The sequence below is a fragment of the Melozone crissalis genome, unplaced genomic scaffold (genome assembly GCF_028551555.1).
Source record: "Melozone crissalis strain CALT ecotype California unplaced genomic scaffold, PUWL_Pcris_2 ptg000033l_1, whole genome shotgun sequence".
Classification (NCBI taxonomy): Eukaryota; Metazoa; Chordata; class Aves; order Passeriformes; family Passerellidae; genus Melozone; species Melozone crissalis.
Genome location: NW_026535811.1, coordinates 12,033,602 through 12,059,905, shown reverse-complemented (window position 1 = coordinate 12,059,905; position 26,304 = coordinate 12,033,602). Strand labels below are relative to the sequence as shown.

General features: G+C 42.3%; 1 protein-coding gene across 1 annotated transcript; it reads right to left on the bottom strand.

Annotated features, from left to right (window-relative positions):
- Window positions 1–7,019: 7,019 nt before the first annotated feature.
- On the bottom strand, window positions 7,020–25,937 carry RESF1 (retroelement silencing factor 1). Its single transcript, XM_054281986.1, has 5 exons — window positions 25,782–25,937; window positions 19,222–19,306; window positions 9,168–14,433; window positions 8,342–8,416; window positions 7,020–7,189 (listed from the first exon to the last, which is right to left on the bottom strand). The coding sequence occupies exons 3-5, from the start codon at window positions 14,392–14,394 to the stop codon at window positions 7,047–7,049; spliced, it is 5,445 nt and encodes a 1,814-aa protein (XP_054137961.1). The 5' UTR covers window positions 14,395–14,433; window positions 19,222–19,306; window positions 25,782–25,937; the 3' UTR covers window positions 7,020–7,046.
- Between the last annotated feature and the right edge of the window lie 367 nt (window positions 25,938–26,304).

Sequence of the window (26,304 nt, the reverse complement as noted above, 5' to 3'; positions counted from 1 at the left end):
GGGCATCCTAATAGTTTTATGTTCAAAGCAGCCTTTAATGATAAATAATACTGTGTTTGAGAAGTAAAGAGACTGAAATAATTGTTTATGAAATTGCAATATATGGTTAATTTAGAAGAAAAGAAAGATTCACAGACATGCTGATTTTTAAATCCTTTTCCACAGAGCTGCCTGATACAAAGGCCATGAAAGACTGGTTGTTATTAAGTGAGATCACTCATGGCATTTCTTTTCCTCTTTCTAGCGACAGAAAAGGCAGTAAGGAAAATGAGACTGACAAATCTTCCCCTAGATGGAAAGAAAAAGCAGAGCAAAAGAAAATCCATCTGTTCTCCCTTGTGGAATTTCATGTTATCCCATATAAGGCCAAGTTTAGCATTTGCATCAAAAATCCTAAAACCCCGAGTGTTATAAAATCACCAGGACAACTGCCAAATGCCAGTTTCCAGGCATCTGTAAGAGGCTAAGACAAAATTCAGGGCACTTTGGGACTCCAGCGCATGGTAAGCTGCACTAGAATAAATGGCACAACAGATTAATATTTCATGTCTCTCAAACTAAGGCATCTTTTTTAACAGAGGAGAGACCCAGCAGAAGGGAAGGGCTGATCAGCTGAGCCTCACTGCCAGCAATGGGATGGTTCAGTGCGTGCCCCCCACAACATTCCTGCTCTGGGAAGGCCACCACATGAAGAGCAGGAGACTCAGAGCCCCATCCAACCTGGCCTTGAATGTTTCCAAGGATGGGGCATTCACCACCTCTTGGGCAACCCATGCAAGTGTCTCACCACCTTTATCTTTCCCTTTTATCTTGTCTGAATCTACCCTTTCCTTTGTCCCTTGTCCTGTCACAACAGGCTCTGCTAAAAGTCTGTCCCCCTCCCTGCCTGGCTGCAAGGCACAGCAGAGAGGTGGCAGGTGTCCCTCCATCCCTCAGGCCACTTTCCCTTGCTACTCCCCACATCCAAGTCCCCAGACCTCCAGGCTTTGGAAAGAGCAGCCAGTGCCGGAGAAATGATGATCAATACTTTCATGCCAGTGTTATAGTGCTGACCAAGACAACCTTCTCTCTGCTGACAGGGCTGAAGCCCCTGGGTGAGAGCAGAGGCACACTGCAAATTTTGGGTTTCTAGCAGCAAGACAATGGCCACAGGCCCTTAAAGAACAGGCAGATGTTGCTGTAGTGCCGAATGCAGTCTCCACACTGTCATCTAGTGGATTTAGTGGTGATAGCCAGAGCTCAGTTTAATACTACACTAATTTCAATGAACGTAACTGCAGCTTAAATCTTATTTTTTTTTTTTCTGTACTTTCTGCTTTTTCTCGCCCAGTTCTCCTTGGATTTCTCCTTTCTGAATCCTCCTTTTCAAATAATTTTATTCTCATCATTTTAAACCTTTACTACAACAATGCCTTTTTCTTTGGGTTTCTGCAATTCCCAGGCAGGCTATTTCCCCACTGCTAGCCAGTGACTGCAGAATATATTTCTCTTTCTTTTAGGAGACTCTATCTTTTCCTTAAATTAGGGTAGAAATAAATTATGTGTGTAGGGCAGCATAAATGCCCTCAGAGGTTTATTATGAGTGATGCAAGTGCCCTCTGTTACCCATCCAGGCTTCAAATTCAGCTCTACAGGCTGAGCACACTGGGTGTCTGTGGCTACACAGTGCCTCTGCCTCCCCAGGCTGCAGCCCCACAGCTTGCAGGCTCTTGCTCTGAAAAAGTGCCAGATGAATTCAAGTACTACACACACAAGGAAAACAAAACTATGCCAGTTATGAATGCCTAACCCTAACAAGTATGGAACTATGATAAACCTAGTAGTGTGCAGGTATGATAAATATTAGCAAAGTGGAGTATGACAGGCACCCCAGAATTCTGAGTTCTCCCAGTTCAAGAAGGTCTGCAGGGTGCAGCTGTTGGGTCCATGCCCATGGTGGTGTGGAGGTGTTTGTCTTGGTAGCTGTGGACTCCTAGACAGTGGGATTTTCAATGCTAATCCTATTTTGCTAAGCCTGCCTCTTGGTATTTGATTTTCCCCTTCATCCTCTAGGTTGTAGTGACCTGTGACCTTCTGTATCGCTCACTGATGGAGCCAGACTGTTCAATCATCCCAGGGAAGGAATGAAGGATCATTCCTGGGGAGTCAGCTCTGAGTCTGTCCCAGAGACAGCCCACTATCAGATAAGCAAGGCCCCCAACACAGGGAAGAATGATGAGGGCTTCATGATATCAGAAGGTTAATTAATTACTTTATTATACTATATTATCCTATACTATATTACACTACATCTAAACTGAAACTGCACAAGCACTCAACAAAATTTCTTGACTGTCTCCTGACCAATTCTCAGGACACAGTTTGTAGAGATCAATTAAGAAAATAAAATACTTACATTAGAATTTATTTAAGTAAATTTTTTTCTAGGCAAATAACTTTCTAACATGTTGTGATTATATTGCAAAGGTTCCATACTGTTGCCTCCTTATTGCAAGAGTTTCACACCTCCTTGATGTTTCTTGTAGGCAGCTCCTCAGAGCACTGACTTCTTCACAAAGCAGTCAACCAACCCCAGTTCCCTTCTCACCCAGCCACCCCACTCTTTTATAGCACTCTAATTCTCATTGGCTACAGCTGTGGCCTGGTAAAGTCAGGCCTGTTCCTAATCTTTGGCTCAGCTGCAACTCCTTAGGAGTAAGATTACTTTCTGTACTGCCTTTATTTTCTTATATTCTATCCCCCTACACTAACACATTCTGCATGTTTCAAAACACAGGAGCAGTAAATGAGATAAGAATTTTTTTTGATCTCTGCTCCTCTCACTGCTTCTCTCATGCTCAGAGAATGTGAATCCCCCAGCCCACCACTCCATCCCCATCCCACAGCTGCTTTCCTGAGGAGTCAGCTCCCCAGGCTCACCCAGAGACAACTGATCCCTTCTCTCTCTCTCTCTGCAGCTGGTTCAAGCACTGGGATTTTGCAACATCAACCCTATGGTCTTACCAGATGTTAAATCAGCAATTAGCTATATATATTACCTCCAGGTCAGCAATTCTCTAACCGTTTTGCAGTTATAGTAAGTCTGTGATTTGGCCAGTCTCTGTCCTACAGAAGAAATGCTAAATATATTTGTGCTGCTTTGGCAATTTTATCACTGGCCCATCTCAGCTCAGTGGTCCCTTTTCTGTGACCCTCCACTGCCTGCAGCTTCTCTTAAAAAACTGAGAGAGAAGGGAAGAGGATTTGTCAGAAGTTGTAAACAAAGGATATGAGGCCATGCAGCAAAAAGGAGAAATGCAACTTTAAACATTCAGTCTAACATTTTACAAACTGCTTTTCTTCTCTGCATCTGTGCTTCTGCATTCTATCAAAAACCTCCTGGATGAGTGCAGAGGTTATTTTTAATGAAAAATTTCAGTTTAATAATAATTTTAATGAGCCTCTGAAAAAAAAAAAAAAAAAAAAAAAGGAGAGGTATCTTCCACAGGCCACAGTATTGATCTATCAGGGAAAGAAACCCATTGCTACATTCATGGCAGACTCCTAAAAAAAACGCTGGGAGTGCAGGAATCAGTCAACCTCCCCTAGAGAAACCTGGATTGGCTTCTTCAGCAATTAATTTTCAAGAAGTGAGATTGACTCAAATGATGATAAGCAAATAAAGAAGGACATGACACAAAAAGGACAAAGAATTGAGAGCTAACAACAACTGCTGGCAATCCAGTCTGTGTTAAGACCTTGCTAACAGGCAGCCACTCTCTGGGAGATGACAGCTAATCCACCCTGTCACCAAGCCTTTAACAGAAACTGTCCCTGCTGAAAGGGGCACTGCAGTAACAGAAGCCAGGAGGAGAACAGTTATTTCAGAACAGAATTCCTCTTCTGTATCTTATCATGAACACACAGACTAAGTCTCCCAAGTAAGGCAAGTGGATATACTTACTGTGGTACTGGTGCTTCAGCTCATTTCTGGGGGTAAGCAATGTGACACCCTGCTCTGCATTCACCACTCAGAGCTCTCCAAACAGGTTTGAGTTGTTTTACCCCCACTCCAGGCAGAGCATGCTGCTACAGGATGAGACTTGCCTCAGGGAATTTTTAAGTTAATTAATTTCCAATTATTAAAAAGATTTGAGTTGCGATTCGGATTTTTCTTTTGGAAAAAAAAAGAAATATTTATGCATAGGTAACCCTTTTATATTTAGTATTAATTTAATGTTTATGACAGGTTACCCCCATTCCAGGCCCAGCTTCTCTCCATCACCCCAGGCACCTCTCCTCCCCCTCTTGCAATCATTGCAGGGTACAACACACTCAGTTCTTTCACTGAGGCAGTGGACAGAGCAGGGCTACAAAAACACAACAGGGATTCCTTCTCCTGGAATCCCAGAAGACCTCTGGCCAGCTCCATATAGAAAACAGCACTTGCAGGTATAAATAGCATCCATGTCTAGTGCTCATTAACTCTGAATTTGGCCCTTCTGTTCCAAACACACAGAACAATGGAGTGAGGCTCTCATCAAAACACTGCAGAACAGCTCTCTGCAGTTGCTCATCTCCCTTGCCACAAAGCCTCCCAGGAGTACAGAACAGCTGAAAGCCCCTTGCACTAACCCAGCTCCCTCCCAGGCAGCAGTGGGCTTCTCATCTTACTGCACTTTCTAACCCGAGAGACTTTCTGTACACTGTGTATGGAAACTTACCATCACAGCACTAAATGAGTACAAGTCCACAAAACCAGTGAAATTTACAGAGCCACTAAACCCTAAGAATTTACCATGTGTGTTGAATACTCACCTCCAAATATTAAACATGTCCATTTCGTCCTGTGCTCTCTTTACCATACTCTTTCTATAAAAAGTATATTTTTGTCAAAATGTTTTAAAATTTAAGGTTTAGGGAGTCATGCATCTTGTAGCTGTTTAAGGTCTTATCAGGGGAGAAATATGGATTGGATGTACTTGCACATCAGAACAGGTTCAACCACAGCCAGCTGCATGAGATGAAGAGCAGAAATGCTGAGAAGCAGCACCAGGTTTCCCTATGCAAAGTTTTTCTTGTTGGCTCCTGCGGCTGCCCATTTATCTTGCAGCTGCTGGAGATGCCCACAGGTGAGACAGGCAGTGTTAGAGACAGTTTTATCTGCTCTGTATCTGTCTGTCAAGCCAGCATGACCACAGTAAGGTCTGGTGTTTACATCTGACATTTATGCACATATCCACAGGGCTCATTCTGTGGAGCAGATGGTCTCCAGGCTTTTCTCTGTAGCTACTCCTCGCAGCCCTACCACTGCTCCTTACAGATGTTTTCCTTCCAGCAGTTGTCTGAATGGACAGTGGCCAACTTATGAGCCATAGCAATTTATCAGAGAGATTCCAGCAAGAAAGATCCCAGCCATACCAGATCAGTGCAGGCACAAGTCACCATGTAAACACTGTCACAGAGCCAAGATGCACTTCTTGGTGTAAGAGAGGAAGGAGACACAGCTGCATCCACTGGGACTCAAAAACTGGCATTCTTGCTCATTGGGTGCACAAGATTAGTGAGAAGACTTCTCCAAATATTTAGAAGGTAAACATCATGGGTCAATGGATCAAATAATTTCCTACTGAAAAGAATTCACTCAAGCATTGAAGTCAGCTTCATGTATCATTGTGCAGAACAAAACTCAGATTAAATTCCTGATAAGAACTGTTTTGTTTGTACTAGGTACACTGAAGGCTGCAATAAATCTTCCTTCATGCAGGCAGTATAATACAGGTAATTAAACTCTCAAGAAAATGAAAAGCCTTTTCAGAGTTGACAACATTACTACAAAATCCTCCAGTGGCAACATTCCCCACAGACTAATAGTTTGACATCCAGAGACAGAAACAAACTAATAAACTTGCAACTACAACAAGGAAGATCCATCACTTATTTTAAAGCTGCATTTCATCTGAAGGAATATCTTCAATTCCCATATAACTGCAATAAGCACAACTTCATATTTTTAGGAAAAAAAAGACAAGGTGTAGTCCTCAAAAGTTTATTTCAAGTATAAAAATTGTTCAGTAAGGTATCTACAGGTTTTTTGTTCAGCATAAAGGTTTAATAAGATAGAAAGAATCAAGTACCAAATCTCTGTAAAAATACGATTTGATTTTAAACTTTGAGTAACAGTGAAAAGGCACTTCAACAAAAGATAGCCAATGACAAACACAACTGTTATGTCACAGTGAATGTGTAAGCAAACATAATCTAACACTTTATAAACAAAGAAATTAATCACAGTGTAGCTGAACTCAGCAACATAATCCAGACAAGAGTGAATCTGAACTCCCTGCACTTCAACAAAAGAAGTGCAAAGAAAGAAAAGCAAGAGAAGTTTTCAGTAAACTAAGGGTCTGCAGCACTGTGTTCAAACTGTCAACTCAGAGCTCATGCAAGCTCCACAAAAAGAAATGTAACAAAACTGCGTAGCAGCATAAATACTTCATAAATGCCCCTGACCTGTATGCTTGCATTGAGGGGTTTATGTTTCTAGTCCCAGTTTAGGAAAAAAAAAGTTTCTACAAAAACAGAAGCACAACCATCAGACTACCCTAAGTGGGAAGGAAACAGAAGTGTAATGCTTGGGAATCCACTGCAGTCCCTTTGCAGCAGAAATATTCTTCCACTGCCAGCAATGGAAAGTATAGTAAGTAGAAGTTTTTGAGAATCAGGAAAGAAAACAGGCTATGACAGTATAAATGAGTTTGTTATTTTTTGGTCAAGATTCAATGAGCTACTCTATCTTAGAAATAAGAAAAAAACCAAAAATGCCAAAAGAAACAATACGTTTAAAACAGCATTTACAGCACCAAAGAATATCTGGACAATAAATACAGAATAAGATGGTAATTATTCACAAATATGAGGAAATGGGGGAGGAAATCTTCAACACCCACCAGAAAACTGTGGGCTTTTACAATTATTCAGCAACATGAAGTAAACAGAAAAAAAAATCATCTTAGTGTTGGCATTTTTTTCTCAGTAATAGTAAGACCTTTGATACAGGAGTGCTATCAAGACTTCTGCATCTTTTTTTCCAGATACATTTTCCTGTAGGTCTGAAACATCTCTTTTGAGTCTTTGACCGGAATGTGAAGAGTCTCTCCTTCTCCTTCCAGGATCTGTATAGCTGTATCAAGGGGAATACTGTCCTTAGCTGCAAGACAGACAAGCATGTTAAAGCAAGAGTCTCACAGGACTCCTCTCCTTACACATGTGGTACCTAAGACTTTCCAGGGTCAAAAAAAGGATGCCACAAACTTCCTTCCTAAAGCACTTCAGATTTAAAACAATCTCCAATGCATCTTTAAGCACAAAATGGCTATTTGGGTGTCTTCACAAGAGAGATTTCTGGAGAGTATTAAGAGAGGTATGACAGAAGACATGCATTTGTGAAAGGAAGAGAAGAAGCAACAGGAAGGGCTAAAATGATGGCAGACACCAAAGCCCAAGGACACAGGCAACAGCAACAGAAGATGCACAGGATGCAGACTGTGTTACTTGCAACACCACAGCACAAGTGCCAGCATGCAAGCCCTCTGTTCTAAACCTAAGAAGCAGATGGCAAGAAGGCAACAGAATGCATTCTGTTTCCTGTTAGACCACTAAAAAAAACAAATTAGAGCTAGAGAGGCACCTAAAGCAAAGAAACAAGGACAGCTGGGAGCAACCTCACCCAAGATTTACAAAGGATGGAACAAACAAGATCCTGAGATGAAAGTTGCCACTGTTGTGACAGTTGATTCCTAGAGGGTATAAAAGACCATCCAAAAAGCAATTTGCCATTCAAGAGAAATGAGGAAGATGTCACAGTGGCCCCACTTTTCCTCTGGGTGTCACACAGATTATCTTGTCCAGACTACTGGGACACACAGGTCCTGGAACTTGTGAGCACAGGTGTTATGTGTGGACAGCAGCAAAGTACTGTGAAAGCCAGATTTATTTTCACTTAAAATCACTTTCTGTTTTTGCACTAGATTCTGCTACATCACTTTCTATATTTTAAAGCATGCAAGAGTCTTTATATACAATTGAAAACTGTATTTAAATGTTACTAGAGCTACATCCAAGTTAATGGCACAGGAAAATTTCAACATTTCCAACAACATATTCATAAAGCAATAAAAAGCTATACAAATCTTTGAGACTTGTAAGTCTATTCTGTGGTATCCATTTAATCAGGAGAATGGGTAAATCATAATTTTAAATACTTTATTAAGGTTTACTACTGTAAAGGAACTTTTAAAACCAAGCGGTTTGAAGAGGATTTAACTTGTATTTCAAATGGGACATTCAGAAGTCACTTCACCTGTAGAGATCTCTTCCAGTTTCTTTTGCTTCACTGGTTCACATTTTAACCAATCTTCTTTTTTACTCTTGACACCTAAAAAGAAATTTTCACAAGATGTTTCTGAGGTTCCTTTATCACAAGTTTTGGCCTCTATTCAGCATTAAATTCTAACACATATACTAGCACACGCAAAAGGAAATTTCCTTTGGGTATGAAAATGACTCCAAGTGCTGATATATACAGCTTGAGAAAAATAAAATACAACATTTGACATAAATATGCTTCAGAATGCACCACGTAAAAGGTTGAAAAATGGGGTAGGGAAGAAGGAAAAATGGATGTTTAAAGGAAAGATGGCAAAGATTATGGGGACTATGGGCAGGATACACCTGGCCTAAGCCCAGTCTATTCCTCAATGTCACAAAAGATCTCTCCCCTCCTCTGCCCAGCCAGACTGATGCACAAGCAGGTGAACAGGGAATACAGATTAGATCACCTTTGATAAGACCAGTTTTGACCAGATCACCCTCACCACACCAAGGGAATCTACTTTCCACAACTTCTACAAGTACTTTAGAAAGCCTGCTCCCGAAGTTACTTGAAACTGCAATGTTCTTAAGTATTCTAATTTCATTCTCTAACACTTAGAGAAAATTGAAGGAAAACTCCCATGTTCTTTTTCAGCTGGAGACACAGCTGTGGTCTGTCAGAGAGCAAGTTGGGATATCTCAGCCTTCAGCATCTACAGTCCCATGTTTTCACTCCCTGCAGCTTTGTGCAACATTAATTTAAAAATGAACACATACTTTTTATTTACAAATGAATATTTAAGAGAACATCATACCTTCTACAACGACTTTATCTCTTTCTGGAGAATTCTTTGCAGCTAAGCTTTCTTCACCAGGGGCTGGATTCCTGAACAGGATCTCTGGGCACAGCTTGAACTCAAGGACTTCCTGCTTGCATGATTTCTCAACTGTCGAGACAGACACATCTTGTTTTGAGTCGCTGCCTTTTGACACTTTGGTGGTTCTGTGCCAGACAGGTCTGACAGGTGATGTCTCTAATTTTGTCAGATAGATGCGTTCCTGTGCCGTACGTTTAAACGCCACTCTGTTCAGGTAGTGTTTTTTGGGTTCCTTTTGAAGATGCAGCTTTAGTCTGTTATTTCTTCTGTTTAGGTATAGAAGATTTTTATCAGGAAACATTTTCTCAGAGCACTTGTCTTTGTTTTGACCATCGAGATGCCTTTCTTTGCTAGAAAAGAAGCTTTTAGACATGCTAGAAGATCGAGCCCTTTTTCTCTGCAGTTTAAGCACAGAGCAATCTGCTAAGGAACTCCTTGGTTTCCAACCATTTTCTCCATTCAGTTTTTTAGCTTTGTCAGCATTCAGCAAACAATTGTGTGCAAGCTGCTTAGAACTCTTTCCTTCGGATTGTTTCAATCCTTCCTCTTCCAGCTTTGCTTTCTTAAATTCTCTCTTCCCAACCATATTTTCCTTCATCTTCCGTTTGTATGGCTGCTCTTGCAAAGAATGAACTTTCACAGATTTATGCTGAGAATATTTTGTGGGTCTTGATTTGAAGTCCACAGTGCTACTATCTGAGAATTTTACAGCATCAGCTCGGTAACTACTCAATTTTTTATGTTTCATTTCTGCTGGTAGTTTTGTTTGCACTTTGACACTAATTCCTACATCATGCTTAAGCACCTCCTTTTTTTCCCTACAGTTTTGTTCTTCAGCTGATTTCTCTTCACAAGTTTTCATTTTTTGTCCTTGACTGACTTCAGAAAGCTTAATTTCAACCATTTCTGACTTCACAGACTGGCAAATGTCTGTTTTGGATTTAATGGTCAGATCTGGTTTGGTTATATCTTTTGAAAGGGACTCAGTTTTGAAAACTCTCTCCTTCTTTACGGACAACTTTGCCATGTTGTCTGCATATGTATGATCAGTTTTTTCTTGCTCTTTTTTGAAAGAATTTAATTCTTTACTTGACACTTGGGTTCCTTTGTCAATTTGCAGACGTTCCTTCGAACTGCTGCCTTTGCATTTATCAGCATTCTGCTTTTCAAAGGAATTAACTGGTCCAGTCTTTTCCTGCTGTGTTGTAGGCAGTTTGTATTCATTATCCACCTTCAGCCTAGGTTTTTTGTTCATTTCAGAAGCGTATTTGCAAATGTCTTTATTTTTGCTAATACTGTCTGGGATTTTTTCAGAAATTGTCAGGTCCCCTCCTACTGCACAGTTTTCCTTTTTCAAGGCATCAGATTGACTTTTTTTTTCTTCTGTCTCTGCAGAGTCAGTATTTTCAGCTTTTGAAAGTTGACCATCATTTTTCTCTGAACCAGGTGTTTCTAATTGAGAGGGACAATGTGGTGTTTTATATGCTACAGCTACACCACCCGTTAAAGAGCAATCTTCACTTTTTTCACTGGGCTTAGAAGTTTCTTGTGGGGTTTTTTCCTTCTCACACGGATCCTGACTAGGCTGGACACTGCCTTCAAGCTTGTCCTTGTCAGCTGAAGCCTTTTCTGACTGCTGACTCACTTCTCTCTTGCTGTCACTAGAGGGACACTGGCTGTGCCCAGGAGACGGTTCTTGAACCTGATCAGATCTCAACACTGCAGTTTTAGTCTGATTTGCTGGGTCCTTCAAGTGAGAGTTCTTGTCACAAATTTTAACCTCTTTTTGAGACTGGTTCTCTGCCCCTTCAGCCGCTGAGCGATTTTGTGCTGCTTCTTTTGTTAGCATATCAGCACCTTCAATGCCATATGGAAACTCCTTCACTAGAGCAAGCAGCTGATCTTTTAGATATTTACTAGGTTTCGCTCCAAAAAAGTTCACATCCTTTTCCATGCTATTCTTACTGGGCATGGAATTTTGTTTACTGTGGTCTCCTGGAACAGCGGGTGCATTTGTTTTAGCAGTTATGCTGACAGAGAAATCCAGTGAATTTTGAGCTAACTTCTCATTTATGTTAGCAAGACTTTCTAGGGAATTTTCAGGATGCTTGGAAGATGCCTTGAATGACGTGCTTTGTTCAGAGGTAGAAACTGCTTTAGGAGGATTGCCACTGCTTTCCTTCTCCAAATGACTTGGTGATTTTTCCAACATTTTTAGCAGCAAGCTCTCTCTTTGGGCAGTGTTATTGCTCAGCTCAGTTTTATTCAAGTCCAGATGTTGCTCCTTTTGCCTTGCACCAGATGTGTTTCCCTCTGATGGCTGTTTCTCATAGACTGACTTGAACATGCCTGCTATTTGTGGGTTATAAAATTTATCACCTTCAACAAGAGAGCACACACTAGAAATACAAAACATGTTATTTTCCAGCAGAGATGTGGATGCATCCCCTGCCTCTAACACAGCTTGCTTGTCTTCATGGTCTCTTGTACCTTCTTGAGAGATTTGACTACAAAAATTTGTGCCTGATTCAGGAAGAGGAGCCTTGTTTTGTAATCCAAGCTGCCCATTTTGTCTTGCATCTTGTGCAGATTGACTAACTTTCCTTTGGTTTTCATCAGCTGCTTTGACCTCTTGCAAATGTGAGTCCACTATTTGTTCCAGAACACAATCACTGGGTGATGACCAACCACTTTCTATAGTTCTTTTGACAGTACTTGCCACACTTAAACCATTTTCCCCCTCTTCTTGCAAGCTACATATGCTGTCTGAGTTGATCACTGGATAGGTTTTACCTTCAGGTGTTGGGATCTTGCCTGCCTGCTCACTTAGTGCTCTTTGTTCACTAAGTACTAAAGGAGAGACAACTGCAACTTGAGGCTCAAAATTTTTTATCAAACTGGAAGTCAGTGTATCAAGCTTTTGTCCCACAGAGGTAGTTGTTACAGGCAAAACAGCCTCATCCACGCTATCCAGCACATTATTTTTTTCTCCCTTCTTTGCGTTTTGGTCACAGGGTGAAGCCTGATTAGCTGTGGGGCTTTCATTTGACTGTTTATTTTCCACACTTACAGATTCTGGTGAATACTTCCCCCACAGGCGCAGACACGCAACCACCTCTTCCATAGAGTAACTACAATTGCTCTGGCTGCAGGTTGCATTTTCAGTGAATGGTGTTTTTTTCTGAGCGACCTCAGTCTGCAGCTGAGCATCACCAGATGCAGCTGTTTCTGATGCAGCAGAGTTTGTGTGAGCCACAGATGCCCGCTCACCTTTCAGACTTTCTACGTTCTTCTCATTGCTGTCTTTTAGCAAGCTTCCACCCAAGGCAGAGGTATCCAGCAGTGGTTTTTCACTACACAGGAGATTTGTCAGTATTTTATCAGCAGTAGCACCAGCTGTCTTCTCTTTGAGTGCATTTGTGCTGCTCAGCGCAAACTGAAGAAATGATGAGTTGGCAGGGCCAATTTGCAGAGTCTTTGATGCAGCCCTGACAGAGCTCCCTGCTGGAGCAAAACACGAAGCACTGCTCGAGGAAGTCACAGTTCCTGGAGAAGAGGCCAAGGCATGCACATCCCTTTGTTCCAAGGTGCTCTCAGGATTATTAAACTGAGCTGGGACTTTGCTCTGAGAGGGAACAGGAGTGAAGCTCGATGAAAGAGTTCCCTGCTTCACCTGAGGGCTACTTTGAGTCACCTCCAATCTTCTGTTATCAGCACTGGCTAGGTTTTTGTCATTTCTTTCCTCGTGTGGAACCATGAATGTGGGCCTCTCTGTCCTCATTGCTTCAGATGGGGGAGGCTGTACATTTTGTTTGGGCACACATGGAAGACAATTAGAAGGAGAAGATGGATAAGCAGGAGGAAGAGAATGAGTATTTTTTTCATTATAGATTCTTTTTTTATAATTATGAACCGTTTCAAGCAGGACAACCCTTTTTTTAAGACATTTCAGCTTTTCAGCTTCCCAAGCTAGTCTCTCCTTTGTAATTCCTCCATGTGTTGCTGCTGAGGCAATCTGAGCATTAATAGGCCCATTTATCAAACCACTAGTCTGGCTCTCTGGAACTGAAGCAGGATCACTCAGTGGCTTTGAAGAAAGAGCTTCTATTTCTTTCACAACATCAAGCAGTTCTTTGGGAATGCCAGGGGATGACGCAGAACTTTCACTAAAAGACCGATTTGCTGTCACACTTCCACTTGGATTACAGACATTCCTGATGGATTGACTGACTTCTCCAGGTTGCTGCTTCTGACAGTGTTGCTGAATACTGTTAAACCCAGGAGCATTTTTTGGATCCAGCAGGTACCTCTGCTGGTTAATGTTGTATCCATTGGGTACATTTTGCATTTCCTGTGGTACACCCATTGAAGGTTGTGCTACAGGCCTTGGAACACAGTTGGCAGGCAACAAAGATGGTACAGAACATCCTCTAGGAGCTTCTGATGCCATCTGACTCTGCTGAAATTGTGCCAGCTGTACATTTGTCCCAGTATTTTGATTCACCGAATACAAAACTTTACACTGATTATTGGCATTAAATATTTGGGGTTGGACATGTTGCCCGGAAGCAGGAAGAGGAAAAGAATTATTCTGGGGATGAATGCTACCTTGATGTAGCGTTGCAAGTCTCAGGGAATTATGCTGCAGCATTTCTGGCTGCGCCGTGTAAGCGTTGGTGTTGGTGTACTGGGGCTCCCCAAGCACGCTCCTTACATTATTCCCTGTGTTCACCTGGGAGGACAGGGGGGGCACGTTCCTGCAGGGAAAACTGTAGGGATTAGACACTGGCCAAGAAGTCGGAGTCATCTCTGGCCGCAAAGGGGAGTTCTGAAGGGGAGGTTTCAGACCTGGTCCGTACATCTGCTGATGCCTTTTAACTGAGTATTTTGACATAAAGAAATTATTACCAGTTACAGATGCTCCTGGTGAGGTTTGATCTGAAGTTTTGAATCCTTCAGCATTTACAGCAGGGAAGGGAACATTCATAGCTGGCATATACATGATTTGGTTATTTTCAGCATGAGTGTAGGCATTTTTAGAGGAGTTGGCATTTGTCTGAGGAAAGCCATGTCCATTAGGAAGTATCTGAGTGAAACATGCTCCTTCATTTTGCAGGTTTGTATTTGCATCAGCATTCTGGACTGGCCTTACGTTCCAGTCCATCTTTTCTTGTTTTCTTTTTCTTCACGCAAAACCAAAATGCTAAAAAAAAAAAAATTACAGAAATTACAACCTTTTGATCAAGACCTATTTCAGTTACTAAGAAGTGATTTAGAATACATCATGAACAGAACTGTTGAATCTAAATTGCTGGGTAGAAGAGCAACCCCAGTAGCAAAATCTGTGGACATCAATACTGTCAATGTCAAGTTGCATAAATTGTTTTCCAGAACACAGTAAAGGATAAAAAGAGAAGCAACTAACAATTCTATTCAATCTAATGACTAAAAAAACCTTCACATTATTCTGTTAATTCTATTATCTATCAACCTTTTAATTTAACAATAGATTGCTGTATTTGCCTTCTTCATCCAAATACAATGGGAAAAAACCCCCAAGGCACATGTATAACACAACATAATAAACAATACTTAAGAGCTGAACATAAGAAACACCTATAGAATAAAATACAGACCAGGGTTTTCAGACAATAAGACTCAATCTCAATTACACCTTTAAATAAAATAAATGGAAAAAATTAATTTGGGTTTAGTAAAAATCTCTCATAATAATGTGGCCCACTAGTTTAATTTTGAGAAATATAACTGCCTCTGGTGAGCTACAAGCAAAGAGCCCCTAATTCTGTTGGCAGCATTAACTTGCTCAGGTGGGAGAAGGCATGGAGAAGCATGGAGATGGAGAAGCATGGAGATGACATCTCCATGGCATGAAGCACGGAGATGACAGCAACACTTCTGGAGCTGACAAAGTCACATATCCCTAAGCCTTCATGGGCCATATTCCAGAGTGCACATGGATTACCAGCTGTGGGATATGGGGTTATAATTATCAGAGTGGTTAAGGTTTATGCTCACCAGAAGGCCCTGGGCAGAGGCAAAGCTACAGGACCGACTGTTGGAAATGGAGGAAGGAGAGGAAGTTAGGAGGAGGACAGAGCCAGTGAATGACAGTTGGGAGTGGGATTGGGATTGGTTGGAGGAACACGTGGACAGCACACGAGCAGGAAGCTGATTGGCTGGAGGCACCGTGGACAGCACACGAGCAGGAAGCTGATTGGATGGTAGGGCACATGGACAGCAGCACAGCAGCTGAGCCAGCCAATGGGTGCCTTCTTTCTGTTAATTTCTGTTAGGTCTCCTTTGGTTTCAGTTATGTCGGGTAGAGGTTAAGGGTATAAAAAGGGTGCAATTTCCACGATAAACTGATCTCCTTCAGATGCTTAAGGGACTCTGTGTCGCTTTGCTCCCCACTGCTACAGACAGCTGTCCCAAATTGGGACATACAGGGTGGTGCAGGGTGTGTGGACTGCTCTAGTAGCAACTCCCACTAGCTCAGGAACCGGCCAGGAAGAGTCCGGAAAAGGACGCGGGGAAGGATCCAGGAAGAGTTCAGGAAGGAACTGAGGAATTTAAAAGTGCGCACACCTACGGGGAGCAAACGTGGGAGGTGGAATATCCCTGGAACAAAGCAGGAGCTTGGGCCAGGTATGGTGGCTCCTACATCAGCAGTCTGTTAAAGTAAGCACCCTGGTGGCAGGGTGTCTAATCATGTAAAGATTTTCCTTTTGATGAACCCCTTCAATCAGAAACCTGGCAAGCAGTAGGACAGAGACTTTTCACTACATGGGGAGAAGCACAGCAGCCATTAAAGGAAGTCACGTGAATGTTGGCCATTATAAGGCTTCAGAAGCTGAGTCCCCTGAACCCTCAGCACCACCAGAACCTGTATACAGCCCTGAGATTGACCCAAACTCTGCAGAATTGCCTTATCCTGAGATTAGCCAAGCCCTGCAGAACTGCCTTACTCTGATAAAAATCCCTGCATAGCTGGCCCCCTCAGTGCAGAATTGCCACGTCATAAGCAGGCAGCGGGCTCACTCCCTGCCCAAAATGGTGATGCAGTAGTCCAGTGATGGCAAAAATGCCAGGAAGCCACCATGAATGAGGGAGAATTACAGCCCACCCAGTAATATATGTGCCAAAACAACATCCAGCATACTGAGAGCTGGACTACAAAGTAATACAAATACAAACTGAGGGCGCTGGTAAAAGGAAGTAGCTTATCCTCCTACCCATCATGCTAACTGCCTAGAATCCATCGGCACGGCATACGTCCTCACACCCCACAACTGGAAGAGCATAATGAAACTGAGATAAATGAATGTGATTCTTGCTTACAAAATTGTAATTATATCAGTATTTTGGGAAAATAATTGGAAAAGTATACGTGACTAGTGAAGCAGATGGGTTTCTTTGTAGATTAGAGATGTTGGAAACAGGATATAAGGGTTGGATTTGGCCTTGGGAATGGATGAAGTCAGGAAGACTTCCAAACCAAAATTGGCATCAATTGAAGTTAAGACAACTCCCAGAGCAGGGACCAACCTTGAGTATGAATAAAGCTGGGACAATTAAAATAGTGGTCTTATCTATGAAATAAATAAGGTTTAATTGGAACATAGTGCTTACTTATGTAACACCAAACTTAATGTGCATGCGCGACCTGCCAGGTTATTCAAAGGACAGTGAAGAAGATGATGAGCCTTCCTCTCTAAAGAGCACCAAAGAGCCAGAAGACCCCTTAGAAACAAGTGGAGCATGCACTGTATAGTATAGTGACATAGATATCAGGAATTGAAAATAGGAGATTCACAGAAAGTATTAATGAATATGTATTAGCATACAGTATATAAGCTGTGTTTGGATCCTTTTGCCTTTTGTACATGAGGCAGGGTGGGAAGCCCTCCCCATACCCCCATCGATCAGTTTTGCTTATGCTTTATCTGAACCACTGCCAAATTTCTTTTTGTAACTACTGGATTATATTTGATCGTATTATTTTATCTCAATTAAAACCGCTGCTAAATTTTATGTTTGTAGTTTATTAAACTAGACCTAGGGGACCTCATTCATAACAAAACTGATTCTAACAGCGATGCAGTTTGCAGTCTGGCTAACCAACTACTGAGAGCTGTGTACAGCCCAGGCAGAAGCGCTGCAGGACAGAAATCCATCAATCACCATTGCACAGCTGAGCAGAGAGGGTCCCTTTGCAGTCCCTGCAGGGCAGGCAGGCTGCCCGCGTGGTGCATGTGATATCATCACTCACCTAGCCCTGCAGGCCCTGTGGTGACTCCTAGGAACAGGTATCAATCCTTATCTTCTTTTGCCAAGATTTTGCAGGGTCCAGCACAGTTGTTTGCGCAGTTCCTGGACAGGCTGCAAGCCACACTCTCCCAATAAGCCGACAATGATGAGGCCAGAACTATTCTGTTGCAATAACTAGCTTTTATAAACACAAATGAAGATTGTAGACAAGCATTGCTTGCTGTTTGTAACCTACATCCTTGTGACATAGCAGATATTGGTTAGAGTGCGCCAAAATGTGGGAACAGCTGCTTATAACACCAACTCTCTCTTTAGCCTTGCTCTTCCAGGTTCCAGACACACATGCAAGGGATATCACTGCCAGGGCAGCTGAGTGACAGCTGTGAGAGTGTCCTTGGCTGGAGGAGTGCATGGACAGCATTGTAGGATGTGCCCCCCGCTGATGGAGTGACAAAACTATCCTTTGTCCCCTCAAAAAGGAAAGAAGCCCAGAAGTTTCTCTCTGCAATTAGGTGAAGAAAGGCACCTCATTGACTAGAAAACTTCACTTCAAACTTAAGGATAGCTAATTGGACAGGAGCCAAAAAGTCCCGCCTGGGCAATTTAGTAGAAAAAGAAGCGGACAAAGAAACTAATCGCTTTTGTAAAGTGTTTTACCAGGAGCAAGAACATCTGGCACCTGGCTTGGTTTTTCTGTTAGTTCTTTTGCCTTTTTTTAAACCTTTTTGTTTCCAACACTGCAACAGAAGCCACCCTGCTGATTTGTATGCCTCCAAGAGTAGCCGAGCTATCTTGGATGTGTTATAACCATCCGAGAGCTTATTAGACCTGGCTCCAGGAGGCTATTGTAACACAGCATAAGAGCAGGACGCTGATTGGCTGATAGGACGCATGGGCAGCACAAGCAGGAAGCTGACTGGATGATAGGACTCATGGGCAGAACATAAGCAGAAGCTGATTGGATGACAGAACACACGGACAGCAGCATGGCAGCTGGGCCAGCCAATGGGTGCCTTCTTTCTGTTAGGTTCTGTTAGATCTCTGTTTGGTTTCAGTTATGTCAGGTAGAGATTAAAGGTATAAAAAGTGTGTGATTTCTACAATAAACTGATCTCCTTCAGATGCATAAGGCAATCATGTCACTTGTCCCCCACTGCTACAACCAACAAACCCAAACAGGTGAGCATGTTACTCTGTAAAGTTTTTAGAGTCATTGTTTTCAAAGCCAAACACAATTTCAGCCTCCAAAAATGAACAAAAAAGTACAAAAGCCCCCATGACAAAACACAAGAATGAATGCTTGCCTGCATCTCGACAAGCTCTTCTCAGTATGGTGACACCTAGCTAGCACAGAACAAACACCTCACTTTGTGCAGGGTGTTAGACAGTCTCTAAACAGAATGCTTCATGCCATTCCTCCCAAACCACCAAGGCTCCTGACTTTCCTTCATGGGCTCTTTTAGGATTCTTCTGATTTCAAATTTGAGAATGAAAAGAAACACTCATATCTAGCCTATAAAAAAATAAAAGACCCCGTGTTATAATTTTATAGGTGTTATTTTCAAGATTCAAATACAGCTCTATCTTTCTTCACTTACTTTCTCTGCTCTCGTAAGACACCAATAACAAAAGAAGACAGGAGAACAAAGTGGCATATGAAATTCTCAAAAAACATCAATATCAGTGTCCAGGCAATACTTACAGTGATGCAGGAATCTTAGCAAAGAAAACAGGCTTTTGCATCCAAGGGAAACCTTTCAGGCTGCTAACACTGTGCTGGGTATTTCCTGAAAAATGATTGGGGACAAAACAAAATCACATCATTGAATTAGACAAATGCTGAGGAAACTTAAGATATTTACATTTTCTGGGAACATAACTGTGAGAGAGGCAAACAATACTAAGATACCAATCATTAGTAACTGTAAAATCCTTGCTAGACAAGGAACTTGGCCTACATGCAGCACAAAACTTCAATAAGAGTAAAATCCAACCATTGTCACTGTCAAGACCAAAAAAAATTAGGAACCCCTTGCTGAAGCCAGGCTGGAGACAAAGGGGAGGGCTTCACTGCCATGTTAAGTCCTGTAACTTAAAACAGATATACCTTGAGGTTCTTTTAAGCCATTATTTCAGTTGTAGGTTACAGGAATTATTATTAGAGGAACCACACAGGATCATCCCCAAGAATCACCTGTTGTTTTGAGATAAATTACACTAACATATGCTCAAAGATAAAGGCCTTGAGATGACCAAGGTTCCCTGACTATTTCCTGGGACAGTCCCAGAAATTTGGGATTAAATAGAAGTGGGCTGGTTTTCAGTCATTCTTTAGATGTGGCCCATGTGCCAGATAAAGTCCTATCAGTTTGTCTTCCATCTGAGACCCAGCAGCACCCACTAGTTAAAGAGTCCACTCAGAGCCCACTAACATGGTGCCCAGCAACACACAGTCCCAACTATGGCCTTGAGTTAGAGGAGGAATGAGACAGACGAGATGCTCATTTCTTCCAGCAGAATGGATCAATCTTCATTGCACACAGCTCATTTTATCTGGTATCAGAAGGCACCATTTTGGAATCCAATAGGTCAGAAAATCATTGAAACTCAGTTCACTGCTTGGTAATGGCTGGCATACATGTCCATCAAACTTTTTTCTTTCTAGGTATGTTTACATTTTTTCTTCATGGACTCTCACGGGATAGACTCCTTATTTTTGCAGGTGCAAACTGTTTTCTCACAAAAATAGATTGTTAGGCAAACTGATTCTCATTCTTATGATTCTTTTCTCATGAGAACTCAACAGGCCAGCTTAGCCTTTCTTTTAAAAGGTTTTAGCTATATGCACCACCAACTATTTTCTGCTATGCTCGTTTTGTCATCCTGCCTCCTCTGTCAGGATGCAGCCACAGTTACCACCAAACCCCTTGTGCCAGGGTAGTTAAAAACCCCCTTAAGCCTGTGCTAGAGGGTCCTGACCCAAGGAATATTGAAAGCCTCTTTAGACCCAGGTATTCCAACCAGGCAGCACACAGAGCCCCTTGTTGAAACACTTGTTTCACCAGCTTTTGCCAACAAGCCCCTGTGCTGCACCTTTTCCCACCAGGGCTTGAGCAAGGGCCCTAGTGCCCCTCCCATCACTTTATCAGCTGGAAAGCCCCCCACCCTTGGTTCCCCAGACTGATCAGACACACAGTTAGCACCCCAGCCAGAACCCGATGATCCTTCTCAGGTGCCATGGAGGGCACACCTTACAGAGACTTTCCATTTGGAGGTAGATGCCACCATCAATGGCATCATCATCTGTGTGTCCTCATGGACAGTCAAAATTCTGCCTTCAGCTGATCACAAGGGAGGGGAACACTTCTCTCACCCTCTGCAGTAGCCCACAGGTTACAGACGCCCCTTCAGCCCTTCCCAAGGTCAGTCAAGTGTGACTTCCCCAAGAGCCAGCCAGCCTGAGGATCTGTTTTTGAGAGGTTCTAACCTCTGCTGTGAGGTAACTCCTACACAATTCTAGTCAGGTCTGCACTGCAGCAGTTTGTCACTGCATGCAGCTGCAGAGCTGTGCACCACAAAGAGCAGGCAAGTAACAGCCTCTGCTGAGCTGAACCTTGCCCAGCCAGATCAGTGACAGAGTTTATATTTATACACCTCTGTGTTACATGCCTTGTTTTTCACAGGACTACAGGCACATAAGCAAGATGCAGGAAGCTACCAGAAAAAATGGTAACAGAGATTGCTTCAGGTATGCTCCAGACAGTACATTCTTTTACAAGTATTCCACCCCAATAATTTGGCCACTCTTACTCAGTGAGGCCGTGCTGCAGATATTTCTAACTAAAAAGGCCGATAAAGGCATTAGCTTTTTTACTTCCACAGACAGAACCACTCATAGACCAGACCTTCCATGATGCTCCAGGGAAGCATCACAGTACAATCCCCTGGTACTTCTGAATCCAACTCCCCCTACTCTGGGAACTCTGAGAAGCACCTCCCCTACCTCCAGTGACCCATGCTGTTAACACCCTGTGATCCTGCAAGCCCCAAAATTCATCATGTCTCTGCAGAAGGATTCTTAGCAGAACAAGGCCATTCTCCTACAGGAATTGGACAACCCTGGCTTGCAGATTACAGAGTTACTTTGAAGACCATGTACTGTCCTCGGATGGATACAACAAGGAAGAATGAGCATTGTGCCAAGACAAGACCAGATGCCAAACATGTTGTGGGAACTGCTAATTTGGCACACCTTAGCTAAAAATGCTTATAGCGTGACAACCAATCAGAAATTAACCTGTATGTGTGAATATAGCTACATAACCAATGAGCTTTAAGCATTAGTGGCCTGAGACAGTGTATAGAGAAGGATAAATATGCCAAAAATGAAAGAAATATGCCTACTTTATGAATAAAGTAGGATGACATGTAGCCACATTGGGTGTGATTGTCTTGGCCAACTCTCCGGTCGGGACTTCGTGTCTCTTTTCAGAGCACTGAAAAAACAGTGAGCATTCACTTGCACCCACTTCCCCTTTCAACAGCCAGTCAGCTCACAAGTCCAGGGGGTCCTGGCATCTGACCAGGGCTACTGGAGCAGGACACTCTGCCTCCGTGGGGATAAAGCGGCTCGAACAATACCCTGATTGTAAAAGCTGTCAGTGATGGATGGAGAAGGGGGATCATGCTGCACTTGGTGTAGAACAATGCTGAGACCAGCCTGTCTCAATAATCCCCAAGTTGAACATTCTGAGGATGTGAGGAACAATGTTTCCTGGCAGAAACTGGCACAGGTGAGAATGTAAAAAAGTTCCTGATAAAGCAACAAAGAAATTACAGTATTGATAATTTACCTGACACTGCTGAGCTGGAACAGTTAGCCCAGAAACATCTGACTGACAGTGGATCACTATAAAAACCTAGTCCCAATTTTTAACAGCAGAGACTTGCTACAAATACACAACTCGAGGCGTAGCACTGGGTGCCCCAATAGTCCGTTTGCACTCAAAAGAACCAGCCAGGTTCCCAAGTACTATGGTTTACTAAATGCAACAGACATGGCTCTTTTGGAGTGGCAGCAGTATCTGCATAAACTGCAGAGAAGCTAAATATAGCCCTGACAATACAATGGCAATCACAAGCTCAATTTCTCACGTCAAAACACTCAGCACAGCTGAGGACAGAGGTCTTACCAAAAGGTGCCCCTTCTGCAGAGGGCGAAGAAAATGCGTTCCTAAAATTTACATGGCAAATTCTCATCCCCCAGCTGAACACAAAATCAGGGTCCTTTTATACCTTATTAGCCATTATTGTGCGAAGTGCTGTGGGTGGTCAAATTTTCTGTTCTTAGTGGTTGTGTCGTATGCAGTATTTCTTAGTAGGGATATACCTGGTAGCAGTTATACAAAACATTTCCTGGTATTGACACTGCACTGCTCCTTTCCCACTTTACATTCCCACCTGATGCCATGGCAACAAAAACCTCCATCAGATTTCCATGTCTGCTCTGATCACTGATGCTCTGATGTGTGGGGCCCATCTCATATTGAGCTTTGCTATTTTCTTCACTGTTTCATGCTTCCCACAGTCTTAACATACCCCCTTCTAGAAGTGTGTGTGGAGATTCCTCCTTTGAGTGGGGACACCTCCAAGGTTATTTCCTGAGGCTGAGTTAAAGAGTTATGCCCACAGACATTGGTATAAGTGAGCAACATCAATCTCTACTTAATTATTTTGTCAGCTTTACCGTCACTGTAATTATAGTTAACTATCTATATTGTGTAGTAATTAATTCTGATTAAGGCCTTTCAGTCTAACTAGTATTATGATCAAGATCATCAGTATTAGCACCATATAAATAAATAATTTTTTCATATTGGTTTGCCTTCCTTTATCCAGTGGGATGAAGTTGTACAAGGATTCAACTACACCTGTGGAATTATTTGGACATAAACTTTTGAGTAAGTCTGGAGCCAGGACTGGATCCAGCCACACCCAGACTCCTCTCTGAGGAGGAGTTTAGAAAACAATGGGATCCTTTCCACAGCCTGTGACTCAACAGGAGGGTACATGTGATAAACCTTGGGTGAAGCTTCCATTCTGCCTGTGACAGCTACCTAGCCATAAATTTTGCCCCCTCTCTGCCTCATACTGCAGTCACAAAAGCTGCGAAAACCATTAATGCCATTTATCTTTCCTTTTATCTATGCACAGTCAGTTTAGACATTAAAGACATTACTCCAGTGTCCCACCCACCAGGTCTACCAAGCTCACTTTGCTTGTACTTGGAATGGCATCAATTATACCTTACTCATTACCTGCATTAATTATACCTTTACTCATTTACCTGCAGGCTATGGCTATAGTCTTGCCATTGATGCCAAGGTAGCTCGAGCAGTATTAGCTGAAATTTCTCCCACTCCTGATGTCTCTCATCACCATCATCTTGCTGACTTTCCTACCACATATAGATGGGAATCTTACTCAAGAAGTTATTCCAAATTTTAGCCCTCAGAGAACACCAGGAATTTTTTATCTTCCTGGTAAATGCCAGGGTCCTGCCCAGAATGTGAAGTGTTGGGGTAATTTTTAAAGGAATCTTTTTGCATGCCAGTAACAAAGGTATTTCTGAAAGTGTCATGCAGTCTTTTTTTCTTTACCCAATCTACTCCCTCCTCCAAGTGCAAATATCAAGTCTTCTAGGTTCTAAATTTTTGGCATGAAAGGCCCAGGTTTTAGTCAGGTGGGCTACTCTCTTTTCCTTGCTGTGCACACATTGCACCTGGGACTGGAGTATGAGCCACAAACACTTCCAACCCTTCTCCTAAAAATATTCCATGATATCAGTGTCTGCTTGTGCAATGGTATATAATAAGCATCAATTATAATTATTAAGCTAAGCAACTCATCAAATAACTGTACCCTCACCACTTATGTGCAGTGCAACACACACTGATGACAGAGGCAAGAGGTAACTGCACTGCCACTCTTAGAGTCAATAAAGTGGATTGACTGTAGTCATAAGAATGAGCTCAACTCCTTGACCAAATTATTGACAGTTTGGCTCAGGCTCACAAGGAAGTAAAGGCCTAGGCCATGACCAGGTCAAGCACTTTGCTAGTTCCAACCTATTCTTTGAAAACCCACATAGGAACAGGGAGACACAATGAGCTTTGATGCATTCAAGTTGGGAACACCAGCCAAGGGAATAAAACATCAATAGCAGGTAGTTCTTCCAGAACTAACTAGGAAGGAACAAATGAAGTTGTGGGTGCAAGGAATTTCATAGAAATTCCATGGTATTTAATTTGACTGCAAGCCAACCATTTCATTCCACAAATATGAAAGCCCAGGTGAGCTTTTTTTGATCTCACCCAGCTGCACCATTGTAACCTCTCCTTGAGCTGGTTTCTCAGGTGATTGCTATTGTGCATAACTTTGTATCATAGAGCATTAAGATGACGTATTAATACTTTGAATTATTATTGTTACTGTATTTGTACAGTAAGATTAAACCTCACCAGGGCACTTTCTTAAGCCTCACTTTTACATCATTTTACTTCAATAAAACCACTTTTCCAGCTATCTGTGCCAGTGGTTCTTTAAGTGGTCTAAATCTCCTCTGCAACAAGTGTAACTGAGGCACTCACAATAGCTCTAAAATATTCTTAATCATTGCTAAAAGCTCCCTTTAATGGAGTCAAAACCCTAAAAAATGTGCATTTCAGTGCTAGCCACTGTGATCACAGCTATTTTGTACCTCTGCAGAACACAGTTCAGCAAACAAAAAATTCTAAGAACTGAAAGGACAAAAGTTCAGCTGCAGGCCAGCAAAATTTTGCTCTCCTGTTTCTGCTTCTGGACTTGTAGTGGCATGTCTCATTTAACCTAAAGTATTTAAATCTAATTCAGCATGTCTGATTTATGGTGTTATACAAAAACAGCCTGAATCAACTAAAGACACACAAAGAAAGGAGTACATAAACATCCATAATTCTCATTTTCCTCTCTTTGTAACTGTATTTTAGATACATTTCAGATGTGACATTTTGGATGTCACAACAGCACCAGCACACAGGAGTTTTCCTACCCCAAAATTCTTTGCAGTTACATAGGAGATAATTTGTTGGAAATTGCCTTAATCTTAGATTGCCAATAATCACTATAATGTTTACAGTAAACTTAAGCACATGTAGACCAGTAGTCACTTCTCTTTGCAAATTCCCATTCCACCACTTCCAACTGTGTATTTCCCCCTTTTACCTATTGACTTCTGACAAATCCTGGTGGGACTCATCCAATAGTCTTTAAAGAGCTGCTGATGTCATCACCAAGTCTCTCTTGATGGTTTTTGAATGATCCTGGGAGTCTGGAGAAGTCTCAGCTGAATGGAAGCTGGCGAACGTTGCCCCAGTTTTCAGGAAGAGCAAAAAGGAGGACCCTGGAAAGCAGAGACCTGTCAGTGTCACTTCAGGGTCTGGTAAAATCATGGAAAACATTTTTCTGAAAGGTACTGAAAAACACTTGGAGGACAATCATCAGTCACAGCCAGCACGGCTTCATGAAGGGAAAGTCAGCTTGTCACACCTGACTTCCTTCTACAACAGGGTTACCCACCTAGCTGATCTAGGAAAGCCAGTACATTAATCTTTTTGGACTTCAGTAAAATGTTTATAAGATGGTTATGTTTTTCTCCTGTAGCCCCCACATTGCATCAGGCTATCCCTCCCAGCCTTCCTTTTTGTTTTTAGCATTGTCTCCTCCCAACACCAGGACTCTTAATGTG